The sequence below is a fragment of the Pinus tabuliformis genome, chromosome X (genome assembly GCF_031772625.1).
Source record: "Pinus tabuliformis cultivar Carrire ecotype Pingquan chromosome X, CPIR1, whole genome shotgun sequence".
In the NCBI taxonomy this organism is placed as follows: Eukaryota; Viridiplantae; Streptophyta; class Pinopsida; order Pinales; family Pinaceae; genus Pinus; species Pinus tabuliformis.
Window position 1 is genome coordinate 394149742 of NC_142308.1, and position 18912 is coordinate 394168653.

General features: G+C 39.4%; 1 protein-coding gene across 4 annotated transcripts in view; it reads left to right on the forward strand.

Annotated features, from left to right (window-relative positions):
* LOC149140189 (serine/threonine-protein kinase EDR1-like) overlaps window positions 1-18912 on the forward strand; it is a 499775-nt gene that overhangs the window by 226598 nt on the left and 254265 nt on the right. For 3 of the 4 annotated variants that reach the window (XM_089447024.1, XM_089447025.1, XM_089447022.1), the window contains 2 exons: window positions 2798-2845; window positions 5918-6004. In XM_089447024.1, the coding sequence (XP_089303150.1) occupies window positions 2798-2845; window positions 5918-6004 (135 nt within the window). The remainder of the gene's footprint in view (window positions 1-2797; window positions 2846-5917; window positions 6005-18912) is intronic. The other variant, XM_089447023.1, reaches the window with a different exon arrangement.

Sequence of the window (18912 nt, forward strand, 5' to 3'; positions counted from 1 at the left end):
TATCCTCACCAAGGCCCTTGGAAAGTCAAAATTTGACTACTTCAGGGAAAAGATGGGGATGGTAAAGAACCCCTTTCAAAAGTAGTGTGTTAGTAGCACGAATGAAGAGGGAGTTGCAGTGCAGATGTAGTGTTGGGAGAAAGGACCAACAACAACACAGATGCAGAGGGAGTTACAGTGTGGATGCAATGTTGGGAGAAAGGACCAGCAACAACACAGATGTAGAGGGAGCTGTCGTACAGATGCAACAGTAGCAGTAGCAGAGTCATGGGTAGCAGTACAAGCTGCATCAGTTCAGAGGATGTTGGGCAAGGAGGCTAAACATCAGCACATGATTCAACAAAAGAGAGTATAATGATCCATAAATTTATCTATGCAACAAAACAACTATGATATCCATGAAACAAATCTAATCATGCTTATAATCAAAACCCAGATTTCGATGACTGTAATGTGCTGTCACTGACTGAAGTCAACTGTTGGATACTGCTGTCACTGAGATGAACACTGCTGCATACTGATAACTCATCTTTAGGTCCTGGACATAGGTAGGAGGAGCTGTGCGAGCGTCTATAGAAATCTTGGATGCTCTCTGTGTACTGTATGCCAACGTCTATGGTAGCCTGGACGCTCCCTAAATCATTGTGTGCGAGCGTCCGGGGACCAACTCACCCAGATATGCTCTAAACCCTCAGACACTCTCTTCAAGTTACTGTGCGTGCATCCGAGACAACCCGGACGCTATCAGGACCACTTTGTGCAAGTGTTTGGGGACTAATACAGCCCGAACTGTCCTTGAAACCTTGGACACTCCCTTAGGCTTTTGTGCTAGCATCTATGGCTTTTTGGACACTGTCTTCACTACTGTGTGCTAGTGTCCATAGTCTAAAATACCTAGTTCTGTGCTAGCATCCAGAAATCAGAAAATCCTAGATCATTGCAAGCTTCATCCTTGTGATTTTAGACCCTTGCGCTAACTCCTTCTGTCAGACCTTTGTGAACCATGACAAAAGAGAATAATAGAAGATGGCTTGATCAATGTGATGAAATGAGCTTGAGGACTCTTCTATTTATAGGCTTTCAAGAGTGTCCACTTGGGGTTGAGGCCGACTTGTTCAATTGTACATGCGCTTAGGGCCGACCTAATCCAATATACATGAATAAATAAATAAATTCAAACACTGAAGTTTCACTTCTCCAAATAAGGTGATCTGTAGGTTGATTTTGGTCCTCTTGAAAAGAGAAATTTAATGCAATCATCATCTCGGTCATCTGAGCTGTCCAAGGTGGAATTTGACTATAGTTGCAAAAATTAACATATTCATGGTTGAGTTTCTGGAGCTTTCATTCCTTGAAGCTTAATTGACATATCTTTCTTGGATCATATGTGATGTATGTGGGTTCTTTTCTTGTGGGTTATGGTGTTAATTACTGAATCTTTTCTATCTTGGTTTCTATTTGGTTCATAAAGATTGATTGTGAATGCTCAGTCTTCTAGAAGCTAACAAGATCGATCCATTGAAGGGTAAAATCTACCACTTGGAAGGAAGACATTTTGGGGTAGCTCATTTCTTTATTCCTTAACTATTTTGGTAATTATTTGATTTTTTTTCTTTGTTTGTCCATCTAGGGACCCTAGCAAGGGTATTGCATACATTTTTTAAGCTATAGTCGATCTTGATGACAAAGGTGCTCCCTTGAGTACCTCTTCTTATAGGGCCTTGGTCTCCTTTGTTTATCTTAATTAGATAGGATACTATTTTGTTCTTTGGCTCTAGTCTCCTCATCCTAATCCTCATGAAAAATAGACCAATTTTGAAGAGGGGATTTTGTCTTGAATCCATTTCCCCCAATGTTGGATTTGGCACTAATCTTTTGTTCCTTCTCTCATGTCCTTTATATCCTAAAATTACCAAAAAGCATTGTGTTACTAATGCTGCTCTAACTTCACCTTGTGCCTCGTTGATTAGCTTGGGCCAGAGGAGAGCCAGACTAACGTGGAGGGGATAAGTAATTTTAGTGACAATGCTGACCATCCTAGTAGTTCCCTCTTTGGTTGTGACCTCTTGTTCAGGGCTTTTATCATCAAGTACAGTGTGGGAGGTAACATGTACTATTACTTGGCTTTTGATAATGCTTTTTTGCTTTCAGGTTATCATAGTAAGTAATAGCTCCAGATTACCTTGTAAAAGAAAAAATTAAGAGTAAATCAGAATATAGTTAACTGAATCCATATAATTACTCAATGTATTCCTATTTGTACTAGTGGGCAAAGTTGAATAATCTTCTATGCGCTGATGTAAACTGCAATTGTTATGGGCAAAATCTTCCATGCTTTGTGCAATACAGAGCATGTGAAAATGCATGTGCGTGTGTTTGCCCATGTGTGTATTCTAAATTTTAATCTATATGCAATATTATTCTTATGTACAGAGCTTATAACACCTAGTATTTGTTGCAGGCATTCTTGTATAATGAAAAATTGCTTACTTTTTATTGTCCATACCAGTCTTTCTCTCTGTTTTGGTGTCTTATTGTAACAAACCTAAGGGATATTTAGCCTTACATCTTTGTCAATCTCTATCGTTAAGATGAAGTATGCTTTATCACATTGTTTAACTTAAAGTGAGCTCTGTTCTCATAAGTTCCCATATTTTGAGATCTGTTTGGAAATCTAATGGGAAAGTGGAAGTGACATATTGCAAAACTGTATGCTTACCATGTAACATAAGTTTATTTGCAATGTAAATGTCTAAAATAAGGAGGCTTATAAGTTGTGGTTGTTATGATCGGCTAGGAGAAGAGCAGCAAACCATGGCACATGGTTTGGTGGAGATTTTACTCGGTATGTAGCATCTGCATTTAGCATCCTTTCTGCATTCTGAATGAAAATGGTTTATGTGTTTTAAATACTTTATTTTGTTTGTGATTTAAAAAGTAGCTTAATTCTTTAGACCATTTTTTTGGCACTTTGCAATTTAAGTTATTAAACCTTTTTCATATTATTTTTGTGCTTACAGAATGTTTTAGTAGTACTGTCTATTTTGAATCTCTTTTTTTGAGATGGAGGTATATAAGATTCCTCCTCTCCTAATAAACACACTGTTCACAAATAGTTGGAGATGCAGTTTATTTTATTTTATTGTATATTGAACCATATGTTTACAAATTTCCAAAAGTGCTTTTTATTTTGTTTTATTGTATCATATTCCTATTGGTCAATGCGAAACATATGAATAGGTCACCATTTTGGAGGATGTAGATTTCCTCATAGGAATATTGCTGTAGTAAATAAGGGTTAGTGGGTGTCTATTTTGTAGTTTAGTGAATCAAACTTCTCAAAATATAATTATTGATAGTTATCTTTGTTCGGGGCCTTGGAAACTACAAGTGGTTAAATGTTAGTAGCAGAGAGACTTTTCCCAATATGAGCACGAACATTTAATTCATACATAAAATTGAATCAAGTAACCTGAGACTCTCTAAATCACAAAAAATAAATCTCCCTGATGTACATTGTAAACCGAGTACTCTTTTTTGGTAAAAGATACTTCTTATGTTGATAGATAAATATTTACTTAAGCAACAAAATAACAGGAAAAGGGGATGAGTATCTACAATGAAAATTACATCTTCTTCCTTAAGGCAACTAGAATAGCTACAAAATCAGTATAGGCATCAGAATTTAATTTTTTGGCATCCATAATCGACAAAGACCCTTTTGCTAGCAGTTGCATATTTACCTCCTCTCTCCACAGCCGACAAAAAGCCAAGGAACTGATCTCATTCTCCAACACAAATTTGCTGTGGGGTACCTAAGGAACAGACAAGGCTGAAATTCTCAAACAATAGCAGAATCATAGATCTAGAATCTCCCAACAACAGTGCCCTCCAATATATACATCCCTTTAGAATACTTGCCAGCTGTGACTGAACACACTCCCAGGTAGACATGTTTCACTGTTTCTGCCTTAAGGCAAGAACAAGAAGTCCATCAGAGAGGCTTCTCTTGTCTAGCTGAACCTTGATGGGGACGAAGAGATAAATCAGTAGCCAAGAAAGTACTCCCAGCTTATAGAAAACTGTCATTGACCATACACTATAAAATCTCTGAATCAAACAATTGTCAACTTCCATTGAAGGCCACCATGCATTCAATAGTGAATCCAGCTCACACCTATAAGGAAAATGGAGTATTGTTTAGACGAATGATACCGAGTCAAAGGACCTCCAAAACTCCGCTCCCAATCATGCCAAAAGGGTCATGATTATCAGTGTTGAGTTTGAATGGATCTTCCTGCAGAAAGAGCCCAACAATATCCAAAAATTTATCCAATCTGTAGGAGACAAAGCATACTTTCGTGCTACTGAATAAAATCCTTCCAAAAGTGAGAATTGGCATCCCATAGCTCCCACCAGCAAAATTGTCTTATTGCTGAATCTCCTTGCCTTATAAGTTATAAGTGATCCAGATCTTTGGGGCTAACATCCAGAAGGCTTGAATGCTGAGAGAGGAGGGGAGAATGTTGACTTTTTGTGTAGCATCGAGAGGTATTCCCACATGCCTAAGTTGGCCTAGAAGAATTATGAAGAATGAAAAAAAAATGAATTTTGAATGACAAGTCGGCCAATAAAAGTCAAGTCTGCCCAGGAGGGTGAAGGGACGTGTCACTTAAGTTATTGCACCCCATTCAAATAATATATATAGATGATGTGATATTTCATTTTCTCCACCCAAGCAAAAGCAACTCTGAGCAAGGAGAAATCTGATTTTGGACTTCATCTTTTCTTCATTTTTATCTCTCTCTTGGCCGCATGTGTGAGGAGAAAAGGCGAATTTTACTACTGTTTACAGAGCTTCTTGACCGATGTTTGATCAGGTTGTTTGACCAAGTTTTGACCTGCATGGACCAAGCAATTTGATCTCGGATTTGACCATAGTTGTGTTGATTTTTCAAGTGCAATAGATACAAGCACAATATTTCTGAAAACTAATAATTATTTCTATTGACGTTGATCTTCTTTTAATTTTCCAGTATATCATTAAGCAATTATACTTCAGAAATTTAACCATATAAAAGCATAGAACAGTAGAGATCACAATGCAAACGAAAGCACAAGATTTACCTTGGGAAAACCCACTAAGGGGAGAAACCAAACAACCTTTTTAATAGAGAAATTCTACTATTCAATAACAGACACACCTAGACCTCTAGTCAACAATTAGTTCAAATTGACCTTCAACAAATCTATTGGCAAACCTGGTCAAACCCTCCAAGTCAAGTCTTCCAATCTGATCTAGCAACTCACCTTCTTATACTACTCTAGGCCAAATTTTGGCCTCCTAGAAATTGCCAGAATCACAGATTTGCAACTGCCCAGAAAATTCAGCTCTGCAGCTGCAACTGATCAGAAAATAGTGCGAACTGGAGAGAGAGAATCCTTCCACACGTGCGAGTTAGATAGAGAGAGGAAGAGATGAATTTTGTCCTTCTGTTCGTCCTCGTTGTCCTTCGCTTGAATGCCCAGAAGATTCTTGAAGAGAGAGAGTGAATTGTTGCCTTGTGGAGGAGGTCGATATAAAATGCCAAATCCACAAAGTTGTTGTCTAATTCGGAATGGTGGTCAATGCTGGACTTCAATTGTCAAATATCTTTGGTTCAGTATGTGAATGGTTTCATATAACCACTTTATATTTTAGTTGTTATAATTGGTACAAGGTCCATTGCATTGATTCTATAAACATCATGCTGTTGGGCATCATGGGTATGTTAAACATGTTTTCTATTTTTATTTCAGTTTTTTAGGTCTTATTTTTTTCTCTGTATAAACTAATTCAAATAAAACGAATCCAATGTGTTGTATAGTTTTATTTTTGAATTTGGTATGTTGCTTATATGTTTTTTCAGTATTGCAGGTCAGATCATATTTCAACTTTAGACCATCGTCGAACAAGGAGAAGAAGTATGAGCGTTACACCAGAAATTGGTGATGATATTGTGAGGTTGTAATCTTTTGCAAAATGTCTTATTTTCCAATCTGTTTGCTTATGAGGTTTAATATTACTTAATCATGTTTTTTACCATGCCTTTACAATTTTCAAGATAATGATGCTTGTATTCTTAATCACCACTATTTTATATGGCCTGTTAGTTTGCATTTTTTCAAATAAATTCAGTAGCATGCCAGAGTTTGAGTGGACATTAGTAGATATGTTCCTTTGGTGGACATGACTATTCCTAGCTCCAAGGATGATAGTGACTGACGCTTCTTGATATTTACAACTTATTTCACTACTATGATATTATTATTATGGTTGTCTTCCAATGATGTATAGGTTTTATTTCCTATTAAATTAGCATTAGGTTTTTTCAGTTGTACTCATGAGGATGTGGTTTGCAATCCTTGTAATCATTATGCTAGTCCAAGCCCTTCTTTAGGGGGTATTGTCGAATTCATTCTCGAGTTGATCATTAGCATTCATGGATTAGAGAATCATTGTGATTTATCCATCTTCATTTTCATATCCTATTTCACTACAATTTTCAGGTTGTGTTTGCCATTTATTGCCTATGATGTATATGGTGTTTTTCTCTTTCCTCTAGCATTAGGTTTTTTCTCTCTCATGGGATATTGACCTTGAACAGGGTCCCTTGTTTCCCTATTTAGGGGATTTTACTTGCTTTCCTCATAGGGGTGGAGCTAGTGTAGTTGACTGTGTCTTGGCCAACCAAGACCTCCTCACCCAGATCCAACATTGCTCAGTCTCTCGCCTCCCTTTGGTTGACCATGCTTTCCTTTGCTTCTCCTTATTTACATCCCCTTCTCCTCTCACTATCTCCACTCTCGTCCCTTTATCCACCCACACTACGTTCCTTTTTGATAGAGATTATGTGGACACATACAATACCTGCATCAAGATGTTGTTCCCTCATGTCTCTAACTTTAGAGCCTTAGACACAACCACAACTTACTTGTCCCATGAACCATTGGTTTGGTGACGAGTAAAAATCTGCATAGGTATCTACACCTCAAGTTTATGCTAGAACCATCTTCCTCCATTGGCCTCGACAAATCTTACTGTAGAGTACTTTACCACAAAAAACGAACATTCCTCTCCCAATGAAGATGAGAACTTTGTGATTCTCTCCACCACTCCCTTAAAGCTTTTTCCTCATTCCTAGACATCACATCATCTCTCCCAACCTTGACCCCCATACAATGTTGTTAATTTTAGGTATGTTCTATGCTTAGAGCAATTTATTTCAATTTTCAGAGCTAGCTCAATACCTTTTCTAGATTTGCAATCACATCAGCATTAAAGTAAACTGCTGATAGAACATAAACATAAATCGCAGAAGACAAGCCAAGACAAGAGGACACATGATGTGGTGCTAGCCAGGGACAAACCCCAATGTGGGGAAACCCTTGATCAATTCTTCTTATATGTTCTTCAATAGTTCAGCAGAGAGAGAGAGTACGTTTACAACAGAAGTCAACACTTTGACTTATCTAGATAAGAGCATAGATCATCTCTAAGAAGATGATACATGAGATCAGTTGAAGACATGTTGCTTCAACTGATTCTCCAAGGTGACTCCTTCACCTATCATTGTGTTGCATTTCGTCATCATGCTACACCTCACCGCACTGCACCATGCTACACCCATCATCACTATTTTGCATCTCATCACGCTTCATTAATCATGACTGTACCCATCACAGTACTACATTATGTGCCATTGCTACACCATGTTGCCATAATGACCTATGCTCTGGCTACACCTTGCTTGCTTGTTGTCCGTAGCATGCTTGTTGTCCCTTGCTTGCTTGTTGTCCTTAGCATGCATGCAACATGCTGTTGCATGCTAGCTGTCCCTTGCATGCTATATGTGACATTGCATGCTTGGTGTATACGCTGCTACGTACCATACAACTATCCCAATGTTAGTTAGTTGTCCCTTGCATGCTGCTCTCCTTTAGAGACAGATGCTTCGACAGTTCCCGGTAGTTCCGACAGTTCTCGACAGTTCTTGGTAGTTCCGGCAGTTCCCGACAGTTCTGACAGTTCCGGCAGTTCTGGTAGCTACGGCTTTTCCCGACAATTCGGGCTTTTCCCGACAGTTCCGGTTATTCCCGGCAGTTTTGGCAGTTCCCGGCAGTTCTGGCAATTCCAGCTATTCCCGGCAGATCCCGACAGTTCCAGCAATTCTGGCTATTCCCTACAGTTTCGGTAGTTCTGGCTTTTCCCGACAATTCTGGCAGTTCCGACTTCTGCCGTCTAGATTAGGGCAGCGTTATCGCTTAGGATCTCTCCTCCTACCAAAACCCAAAGACAAGTAGAGAGGAAGAGATCCCAAGTGTGTTGAAATGACTTGAAGGCCACCTCTATTTATACTTAAAACGTTGAGCACAAGTGGGGTTTATTTGGTTGCTGGCCGACCTTGACGAATTGCCCCATAACACAAATAAATTCATATCTCCATGAATACTTATCAGAATCGGATGATCTTTAGATCAATACTACACCTTTCGATGAGAGGGATCCAAGAAAACTATCATCTTGCATTAATAAGATGACCCACATGGAGTTTGGCCCTAGTTGCCAATTTTAACACTCCCTCTCAACTAGGGAGAACTCCATCTGCTGATCCATATGTCCGACTATAATATCTCTGCCATCAGTGCCCTGCACTGCTCTGCTGAACCATGAAGAAAAAGAATTGATCGAGAATGTGTCATACCATTCTCTACTGACTCGAACTCAGTTTCATCTGAAGAGAGTGTGTCACATCACTGTTACTGACCCGAAGTTACTTTTATTGATCCCAGATCAATATCATAAGAGAGTGTCTTAAATCACTCATACTGATCCCAGATCAGTTTCATTGATCCCTGATCAATGGAGGTCATCCTAGCATAGGGAGTACGATAGATACAATGATGCGTCCATCGATAGTACTACTATGGTCCCTAACCCCATTTCCCTGCTCATTGATCAAATGAGAGGTGCTTCCCATGAGTTCCAGACTCCATGGGTAGGATGCCTCGACAAGAGAACTAATCATTTTGTCCACAGGAGAACGAATCATCCTGCGCCACAATCGCCACGGGAGAACTAATCATCCCGTCCCACAGGAGAACTAATCATCCTGTTTCACTGTTGCCACGGGAGAACTAATCATCCCGGCCCATAAGAGAACTAATCATCCTGTTCCACAGTTGCCATGGGAGAACTAATCATCTCGGCCCACAGGAGAACTAATCATCCTGTTTCACAGTTGCCATGGGAGAACTAATCATCCCGGACCACAAGAGAACTAATCATCCTATTCCACAGTTGCCACGGGAGAACTAATCATCCCAACCCACAGGAGAACTAATCATCCCGTTTCACAGTTGCCACGAGAAAACTAATCATCCCGACCCAAAAGAGAACTAATCATCCTGTTCCACAGTCAACACGGGGTATCACAGGGGAAGGTTGAACCTATCATCTTGTACATAGCACACCACCAGGGGAGGGTGAGTCGCCATGTGGTCGTATGTTGCTCCAGTAAGTACCCCAAGCCCCCCAGAGCTCCCAGATCTCAATGCATGCAACATGCAGGACCCTTATAAGAAGGTCTCTCAATGACTCCAAGTCGTTTGGGAAAGTCACAGATTTGACCTTTCTCGAGGCTTTGACAAAATGTCTGCGACTTGTACATCAGTCTCAATGCGATGGAGCCTCCTCGCTCATCGACTTACCATATCCCAGATAAGGCAGTATCTGATGTCTATCTGTTGGAGCAATCATCGAGTACGAGATTCCTCAATAATCGAATCCCCCCTCTGGTTGTCACAGAGAATCACAGTAGTGTTCATCATGTGTACAAATAACTCACGTAAGAGCTTCTGCAACCATGCAGCTTCACACGAGATCATACTTGTAGCTATGTATTCGGTCTCGACGGTGCTTATAACAACCGACTTCTGTTTCCTGCTCATCCGTGATATCGAAGCCGAATCCAAAGAGAACCAGCATTGAGAAGTGCTATAGTGTTCCTCCACACTGCTTGCCCAGTCAGCATTCGAATAATCATGCAGTTTCATATTTCTGACAGTATATCTCAATCCATGAGACATTGTGCCCCGAAGATATCTCATAAGATTCTTGGCACCAATCCCGTTAGGCTCAACCAAATATGAGCTCACCATGCTAACGACAAAACATATGTCCTGACGGAAGTTCACGAAGAACATCAACGCGAATGAGTTTATGAAACTTAGAGGCATTTCCCAAATCTGGTCCGACATCACTACCATATAACTTCTGAAAGTTAAGATCCTCGAGGTAGTCACAGGCTTGTAGTTTATCATTCCACATCCGAAATCCAATTCCCTCTTACTTGTGCAAATGAGAGGGTCTGCACCTGTCAGAGATAGGTCGTCCTCATAAGGTGCTGGTATGAGAGGTCTATCATCCACAACCTTCGGGCAATGGTTTGGATCGGTTTCACTACTAGTGAGCCTCAGCTTCATCAGACAGCTATCAATCCTGTCATACTATGTCCGAGGTGTTTTGCTTCAAGCCATAGAGGGCTTTCTTCCACCTGTATACATGAGATTCTTGATCATGAATCTCAAACCCCTCGGATTGTTCCAAACCTGTGGACCTGCTACATGAGGGGAATGGTCCCCTTGTAAGATTTTCCTTCGGTACATCTCAGACATGTACCTTCATGCTCTTTTGGAATTCAGGCATCCCTATTACCATTTGACTCTCATCGGGTAAGGCCCCATAATAGACCTCCGGTGCTATAGATGAGATGTGTCAACTGACATGGTCCCCAATGGACCATCCTGCAACTTTGTACAAATTGCCAATCCTGAACCCATGAGTAAAAGCATCTTTGAAAATTCTATTTTCAAACACGTACCTTTCCATCTATGAATGCCACCTTGAAACCTTTGACTTTCATTGCCGAAATGGACACCGGGTTCTTCTTGCAATCAGGTACATAAAAGAGATTTTGTAGATGAATCGAGTTACCCTCATTCAATTGAGTGGTAACACCCTTTCTGGAATAGGTGGCATCGACCCCAAGTATAATCCCACGAATGTTTCCATCTCTACCAAATTAGAGAGAGAGCACCCTTCTATTCGATGGAGTGCCTTGAAGCACTACAATCAATAAGCCTGATTCCCAAAGAATCTGAAGGAGAGGGCCAATACAAGATAACACTTCTTTATCTTATCAGAAACAACATTTGATTCTTCATACCTGGGGTTCCTTTCTTTCTTTGAAGAGTCGTCCATTTCCTTAATGACCTGCATTACCTGTCATTCCTTTGATCATTGAAGATGTCCCTGTAATGATTGTTCTCTTCACCAAAAGATGTGTCTCTGCCATTTAGACACTCCTTCGCATAATGGCCGAACTTATTGCAACCAAGGCATTTGCCTTTCCTTCCACCCTTAGATCCGGACTTCCCAATGAAGTGATCTTTAGGTAGGCCATCAGAAACTTCCGCTGCGCCATTCTGATAATATTCTCTGCTTTGACTTCACCTTGTGAATTTGAAGAGGGATGAGGAATCCACTAATCCTTTTGTCCTTTCCCAACTGTCTTCGGTGATTGCTCTTTCACTCTTGCTTGGGCATTGTCTTCACCTCAGCTCTGATACCATGTTAATTTTAGGTATGTTCTATGCTTAGAGCAATTTGTTTCAATTTTCGCAGTTAGCTCAATATATTTTCCAGATTAGCAATCACATCAGCATTAAAGTAAACTGCAGATAGAACATAAACATAAATTGCAGAAGACAAGCCAAGACAAGAGGACACAAGATGTGGCACTAGACAGGGAGAAACCCCAATGTGGGGAAACCCTTGATCAATTCTTCTTATATGTTTAACAAAGAGAGAGAGAGTACGTTTACAACAGAAGTCAACACTTTGACTTATCTAGATAAGAGCATAGATCATCTCTAAGAAGATGATACATGAGATTAGTTGAAGACATGTTGCTTCAACTGATTCTCCAAGATGACTCCACCTATCATTGTGCTGCATTTCGTCATCATGTTGCACCTCACCGCACTGCACCATGCTGCATCTCATCACGCTTCATTAATCATGACTGTACCCATCACAATACTACATTATGTGCCATTGCTACACCATGTTGCCGTACTGACCTATGCTTTGGCTGCACCTTGCTTGGTTGTTGTCCCTAGCATGCTTGTTGTCCCTGCTTGCTTGTTGTCCTTAGCATGCTTGCTGTTGCATGCTAGCTGTCCCTTGCTTGCTATATGTGACATTGCATGCTTGATGTATATGCTGTTAAGTACCATACAACTATCCCAATGTTAGTTAGTTGTCCCTTGCGTGCTGCTCTCCTTTGGAGACGGATGCTCCGACTATGCTATCAAATTCTTCTTCTTTTAGATTTGAGTGTTCAGTAGACGAGCAGAGATGACATTTGACTTGATGACGACGAGACATTTGAGATGGGACATATGAAGCAGCCGAAAATTTCTGCCTAGCTGAGAGGGAGTGTTAATTTGGCAGCTCAAGGACAAATTCCGTTGTTTGGACAACCTTCCTCATTTAGAGAAGATGCTCTTTGCCCTTGGAAGAATTTAATTTGTTCAAGGAAAAATATATTTTTTATATAAAAACCCACATGTGAACAAAAGTTTCGGTCAGCTTAAAGGACAAATTGGGTCTCCAAGGAAGCATATAAATACAAGACAAGCCAACCTCTTTTGGCATCACATCAACTCATTCATTGTTCTCTCTCTCATCTTGTGATTGGTTTGTACATCTAAAATTGCTGGGCTTTCTCTAACACGTGTGAAGGAGAGGAGGGACAATCAGAAATCTGCTTTGACTTTTTATGTTGGGATAGTTTGACCAGCTCATTGACCATCTTTGACTTGTCACTTTGACTTGCCTTGACTAGTTTTGGATATGATTTTGGAAGCCACATTCTTTGGCACAAAAACTGAGGATTTTTGGGTAGTTTGACTTATGTTGATTGTAGACTTTGACCACAGATTTTGACAACAAAATTTCTCTCTTTGTTGACTAGGTTTGACTGTTTTGACTTGATTTTAATTGCCAAGGAAGGCCGAGTTCTTTGACCTTTGACCAAGCTCATTTTGAGGATGTTTGGCCATTGACTTATGACCTATGAAACCGGATTCGTCCAAAACCCTGGACGAATCGCGAATCGGACACGATTCTGTCCGGACACGTGTCATGATGGCAGGACTCGTCGTGTCCTCTTGTGGCACGTCGTGTCCAGGGGCGTGTCCGAATTTCGAAAGCGTGTCTCAATTTTCCTGCCGACTCCTGGTTTGCAGATTCGTTTCGAGGGTTCGGAACTGTTGCTAGGTTAAAAGGGGGCGTGTCTCTCTCGATATTGGAATCACCTAACAATGGAAAATGCGTCTATATTGATGAAAATATCAACCTATGAAGCCCTGTTATCAACTCCAAGAAGGAAGAAGTTTCGTGGAATAGAACAGGGAATAGATCCTCACCTTCAGTCGTGTAAATGTCAAGAAGGGTTAGAGTTACGACATGGTAAGGCACAACCTTCACATTGTAAATACACATTATATTTCAAGTGAAACATCAGATCAGGGTGCATAATTTTGTAGATCATGTGCAAATCAATTTCTTATTTACTGTGCTTAAATAATTTGATAATTCTGAAAAAAATATGCATAATTTGTGGCGGGATCAGTCATCTATTTAAAATAGCGAGTTCTATTTTTTCGTTCAATTATAATTAAGTATTACTCCCTCATCACTATTGCAGAATTTATTGTAATATTTAATTATAAGTAATAAAAATGATAAATATTTTAATTTTCTTTTTAGAATATGTATGTTGAAATACAATTTTGACATAGTTAAATATACTTTTATTATTAATTCTTTATGAATTAATGATTTTGGTTTTCATATGGTTTACTAAATTTACTAAAAAGACAGGTTATCTTTTATGTTCGTTTCAGCTATCACAAATGTCATGTCATCTCATTTTGTGTTTATATAGGACACAAATTTGCTTGTTTGAGCTGTTTATTCATATGGACTTGCTTCTTTATATAGAGATCACTAGAATATTTTGCCAAATGTATTTATCGTAATTAAACTGGCCATAATTAATAATGTCATATAATGTTGTTTTTTTATATAGAGATCACTTGACTATTTTGCAAATTTATTTGAATTTTTATGTACTATGCATGCTAATAGCTATAGATGAAGAATCAAAATCTATGTTTGAATTTTGAAATCAATAAATTTGTATCATTAATTAAAATTTGTGTAAGAAATATGCTAATATCTAATTTTTAATATATATATATATATATATATATATAGATATATATATATATATATATATATATATTTTTAATAAAATAATATATAACGTGTCCTAACGTGTCCTGTTCCGGGGGTCAGCGTGTCCCGAATCCGACACCACGAATCCCGAATCCTACGTGTCCCGAATCCCCGTGTCAGGTGACTTAGCTTATGACTAGTTAGGGAATCTTTGACTGTTGCTGACTTTGACCAAAATTGCAAATTGGATATTTTAACCAGATTAGGCTTTTGGGATCATCTCTTTGACTTTGAATCTTGGTTTGTTGGAAAGTCAAAATTGTTGACCTTTGTCTTTTGATTGGCGAATTGGATCATTTTTCTCCCTCTGCTAAACATTTTATGACAATCGAATAAGAAGAAGAATTTGAAAGGGTTTTCCCCCTTGTGGGGTTTTTCGTTGGTCTTTGACCAATTTTGGTGTCTCTTGTTATTGCTCTTTATTGTCTCCCATTGTCATTGCATTTATTGTTTTATTTATAATTGATATTTATCATTGGAAGTTTAATTGATTGCTAATTGAAGAAAATAATTGGGTTAAAGTGATTGTATCATCATAGAACAATGGAAAAATAACAGCTAGTGAGGATTGTAGTTTCATGATGAAGATTGCCAAGGCTGTGGAAATAGATGAAAATGTTGGAAGAATAAATCTTGTGATAAGAAGACATGTGTTGGGAAATATTATATCAGATGAGCCTTGGATTCAAAGGGAGTAGACAAATCAGCCAAGATTAAAGCTTGTTTTGATCCATTATGATGAAGATGGCTAGAAGTACCAAGCAACAGATTACCTTAGTAAGAAGGAGAAGATTATGAAGATACATTTGCTCCTGTTGCCAACCTTAAGACTTTGAGGTCCATGATAGAGTGATTCATGTTTGTAAATTGAAGAAAGCCTTTTATGGGCTTAAGCTGGCTCCTCGTGCATGGTACTCTCGTAGTGATGACTATTTGTTGAGTCTTGGTTTTAGCAATAGCAATGCTGATTTGTACTTCAAGGTTGTTGAAGGTGAGCCCTTGATTTTGTGGCTATCTCATTGAATAATATAAGAGGGAGTTGATTGAAGAATCTTAAAAGATTGAAAGCATGACATGTGTCTGGCATGATGGAATGTGAGTCCATTGACACTAACATGGTTTGAAGAAGCTGTGGATTTGTGACTTTGATTGATTGGCTTGACCTGTTGTCTGCTATGCTGTGAAATCATTGATTCAATTCTTGGTTGAGCCCCAACATGTGGATTAGGTTATCTCCATGGCACCATTGGTTATGGTTTGAGATTTGTTTCTAATGGAGAATGGAAACTTTATGGTCTTACTGCTATTGTTTGGGCTCGATGCACCAAAGAGCACCTCTGGTTTCTGTTTTTGGCTTGGGCTCTGCTATGATGTCATGGTGGCCTCAAAAGCTGGTTGCTGGTTTGATTGGATAGGTTCTGGAATCAACCATTGTATATTGTGACAATCAAAGTTGTGTGAAGATTTCTGAGAATCCAGTTTTTTTATGACAGGTCGAAGTACATTGAGATTATTTTGGTCCTGTCCTGGTGATAGATGCCTGCCTTGGTAGTAGATGATGTTCTTGTCTTGGTGGCGAATGCTTGCCTTGGTGGCAGATGATGTTCTTGTCTTGGTGACAGATGCTTGCTTTGGTGGCAGATGATGTTCTTGTCTTGGTGACAGATGCTTGCTTTGGTGGTAGATGATGTTCTTGTCTTGGTGACAGATCCCTGCCTTGGCCGCAGATGATGTTCCTGTCTTGGTGATAGATGCTTGCACTGATGGCAGATGATACTTCTGTTATGGTGACAAATGTCTATAAATGAAGTTTGCTTGATTCTGTGTAGCTTGGAGTGGTTGAGAATTCCTTTGGGAGAGAAAAAGCATTGATTGTACAACATCATATGATTGACAATCTTCCTTAGGCTATGGCTATGAGACCTATAAATTGGTCGGGAAGATTGTCACTCCCTTAGCTCAATTGACTAAGAGGCCAGTGAATCTGGTTAGGGAGATGTATCCTGTGCATATGATTGATTTGGTCTCATTGATTGATCCCACTGGTCAGTACGACATTGGCTTGAATGCCATTGGTTTGTGGCTTTTGCGATGTGTTGGATGTTATGTATCTTTCCTTATGATGAGATTGATGAACTCTCCCTTAGGCTGTGGTCTGAGAGACCTATGGACTGGTCTGGGAGATTGTTCTTGATAAAGAGGGAGACTTGTACTTGTGATCTCTCCCTTAGGCTGTGGTTGGGTGGCCTGTGAACTAGTCAGAGATATTGATCTTGAGAGAGAATGAAAAGTACCTCCCTAGCAAAGAGGGAGTGTTGAAAATTTGGTAAATTCGATCGGTATTTTCATTGGCAAAGTGAAGGAAAGATTATGAGTTTATGTGTTGATCAAGTCGGCCCCTCCTAGAACATGTCGATGTTTGCCTAGAACATGTCAGCCTTCCCAAACGATACGTTCATTCATGTGGACAAACAACTATATATTGAGCGTAATAGCTCACCTCCAAGGCAGATTTTTGAATCTCATCTCTATTCTATGCGAGCTTTGAAGCAACACTATCTCTTTGTGATGCGAGCTATCTGTGGCATTGCTTTCTCTGTAATGATGCGAGCTACCTGTGGCACTCTATCTGAGATGCGAGATATCTGTGGCACTATTTTCTGTTGTTGATGCGAGCTTCTTTGTGGCACGTATCTCTATGTCAATGAGCTTCTTTGTGGTAATTATCTTTGTGATTGTGAGCTTCTTTGTGGCACGTATCTTTGTGACAACGAGCTTCTCTGTGGCACTTATCTTTATGACTACAAGCTTCTCTGTGGCACATATCTCTGTGACAACGAGCTTCTCTGTGGTACTTCTTCTCTAGCTCATGCGAGGGTCCATGACACTATTTTCTGTGGCATTGCGTGTATTCTAAGGTTGAGGAATAGGCCGAATTTCAGCCCTCTTGGAGACCATGCAAAGACCTATTTGTAGAACTCTTATGGATAGAATTGAAAGGGATTCTTGTGGACAAAACTAGAGAATTGACTTGAGCTATTATGATGGTCAGTTTTGTCTATGTACCTTGTTGAAGGTTTATGTTTATGGCATATTGATTGATGTACAAATTGATGAATTTGACTCTTTGTCATAAGCAAAGATTTATTGGATTTTCCCCCTTGTGGGTTTGGCCTTGATCTCTGGCCTAATTTCTGGTGTCTCTTGTCTCATTGATTTACTGTGATATTCTTTGCACTGTATTGTTAATGGTTGTAGTTTTTCATGTGTAACTACATGATGATTGAAATTCTCTAAAAGTCAAATTGAATGCTCTAAAGATGTCTATTGTATCATTGAAAGTAGTTACTAGATTATTCTAGTCTAACATTTACCCACTTCTAAGGAAAATGGAATTTGATGGAGAGTTATAAGAATTCCTCCACTAGGAACATTCATTACATGTTATACAATGGGTAACATATGTAGTTCTCAACCATATAGCCTTTCAAAACTTAATTTTCAACATTTAGGGCACAAATAAGGATGATCTAGAAGTTGCAATTCCATACATTAGAAGATTTGAAGATAAAATTCATAAAAAATAGGCACTTACAAGATAACATGTAGTATATCCATCCATTCACCAAAGAAACAAATCCAAAGGCAATCCAAAATAGCTTCCAGAGGTAGTCAAGTGCTGCATAGAGCACCAGAGAGGCCAACATGTCTGACGCAGAGGCCCAGAAAGTTGACAGAGGGCCGCCTGGGACTGACGCAAGCCAAGAAAGGTTGACGCAGGGCTGACATGAGACAGAGAGGGGCTGACGCAGTCCAGATTGGGCAGACGTTGGGGTTACAGAGCAGTTTTGTGCTGAGGAGCTGCCGGAAGTATTTTTCGAGGTTTCAGCCAGGAGATTTCTCTCAAACTATGAGATATAGCTGCTAAGGAAATTTTCTGTTGTGTAGGCCAATTTCGGCACCGAGATTGTACTCCGATATTGCTTAATAAGAAATCCTCAGATAGCTGCACCGGCTTTCCTGCATTGGGTTTTTCCGGGGACATTGGTCCAAAAATAATGGTGTCATGTGGTGTGTTTGTTCTTGTTTCTTTTAGTTGTTGATCTGTAATATGTTGAGCATGCACTGGTGTTTATTTTCAGTTTTTACTTTGTAAATAACTTGTTAAAGAAAAATAACAAGTAGGTAGGAATAAATCAGCAAAGGTGCATGAAGGGTTTCTAAACTAAATAAACTTAGAAACTTCAACAAATCGTGGTTGCATGAGTTACCCTAACCTTTGTTTTTCCACCCCTCCTTATTTGATTTTTGTTTTATTCTTGATTTCTCTTTGTATTTCTGCTTGAAGCTCAAGGAAATGGGAGAATGCTGTGAATGATGTATAACAATGGTTACCCCTTTAATGGTGGGGCAGTTCATTGCCCACCAAGGGTTGGGACATGCACGGGTTCCTTTTAATGATGTAATAGGGTAACATTGGCTCTAGGAACCAGGGGATGGCCATA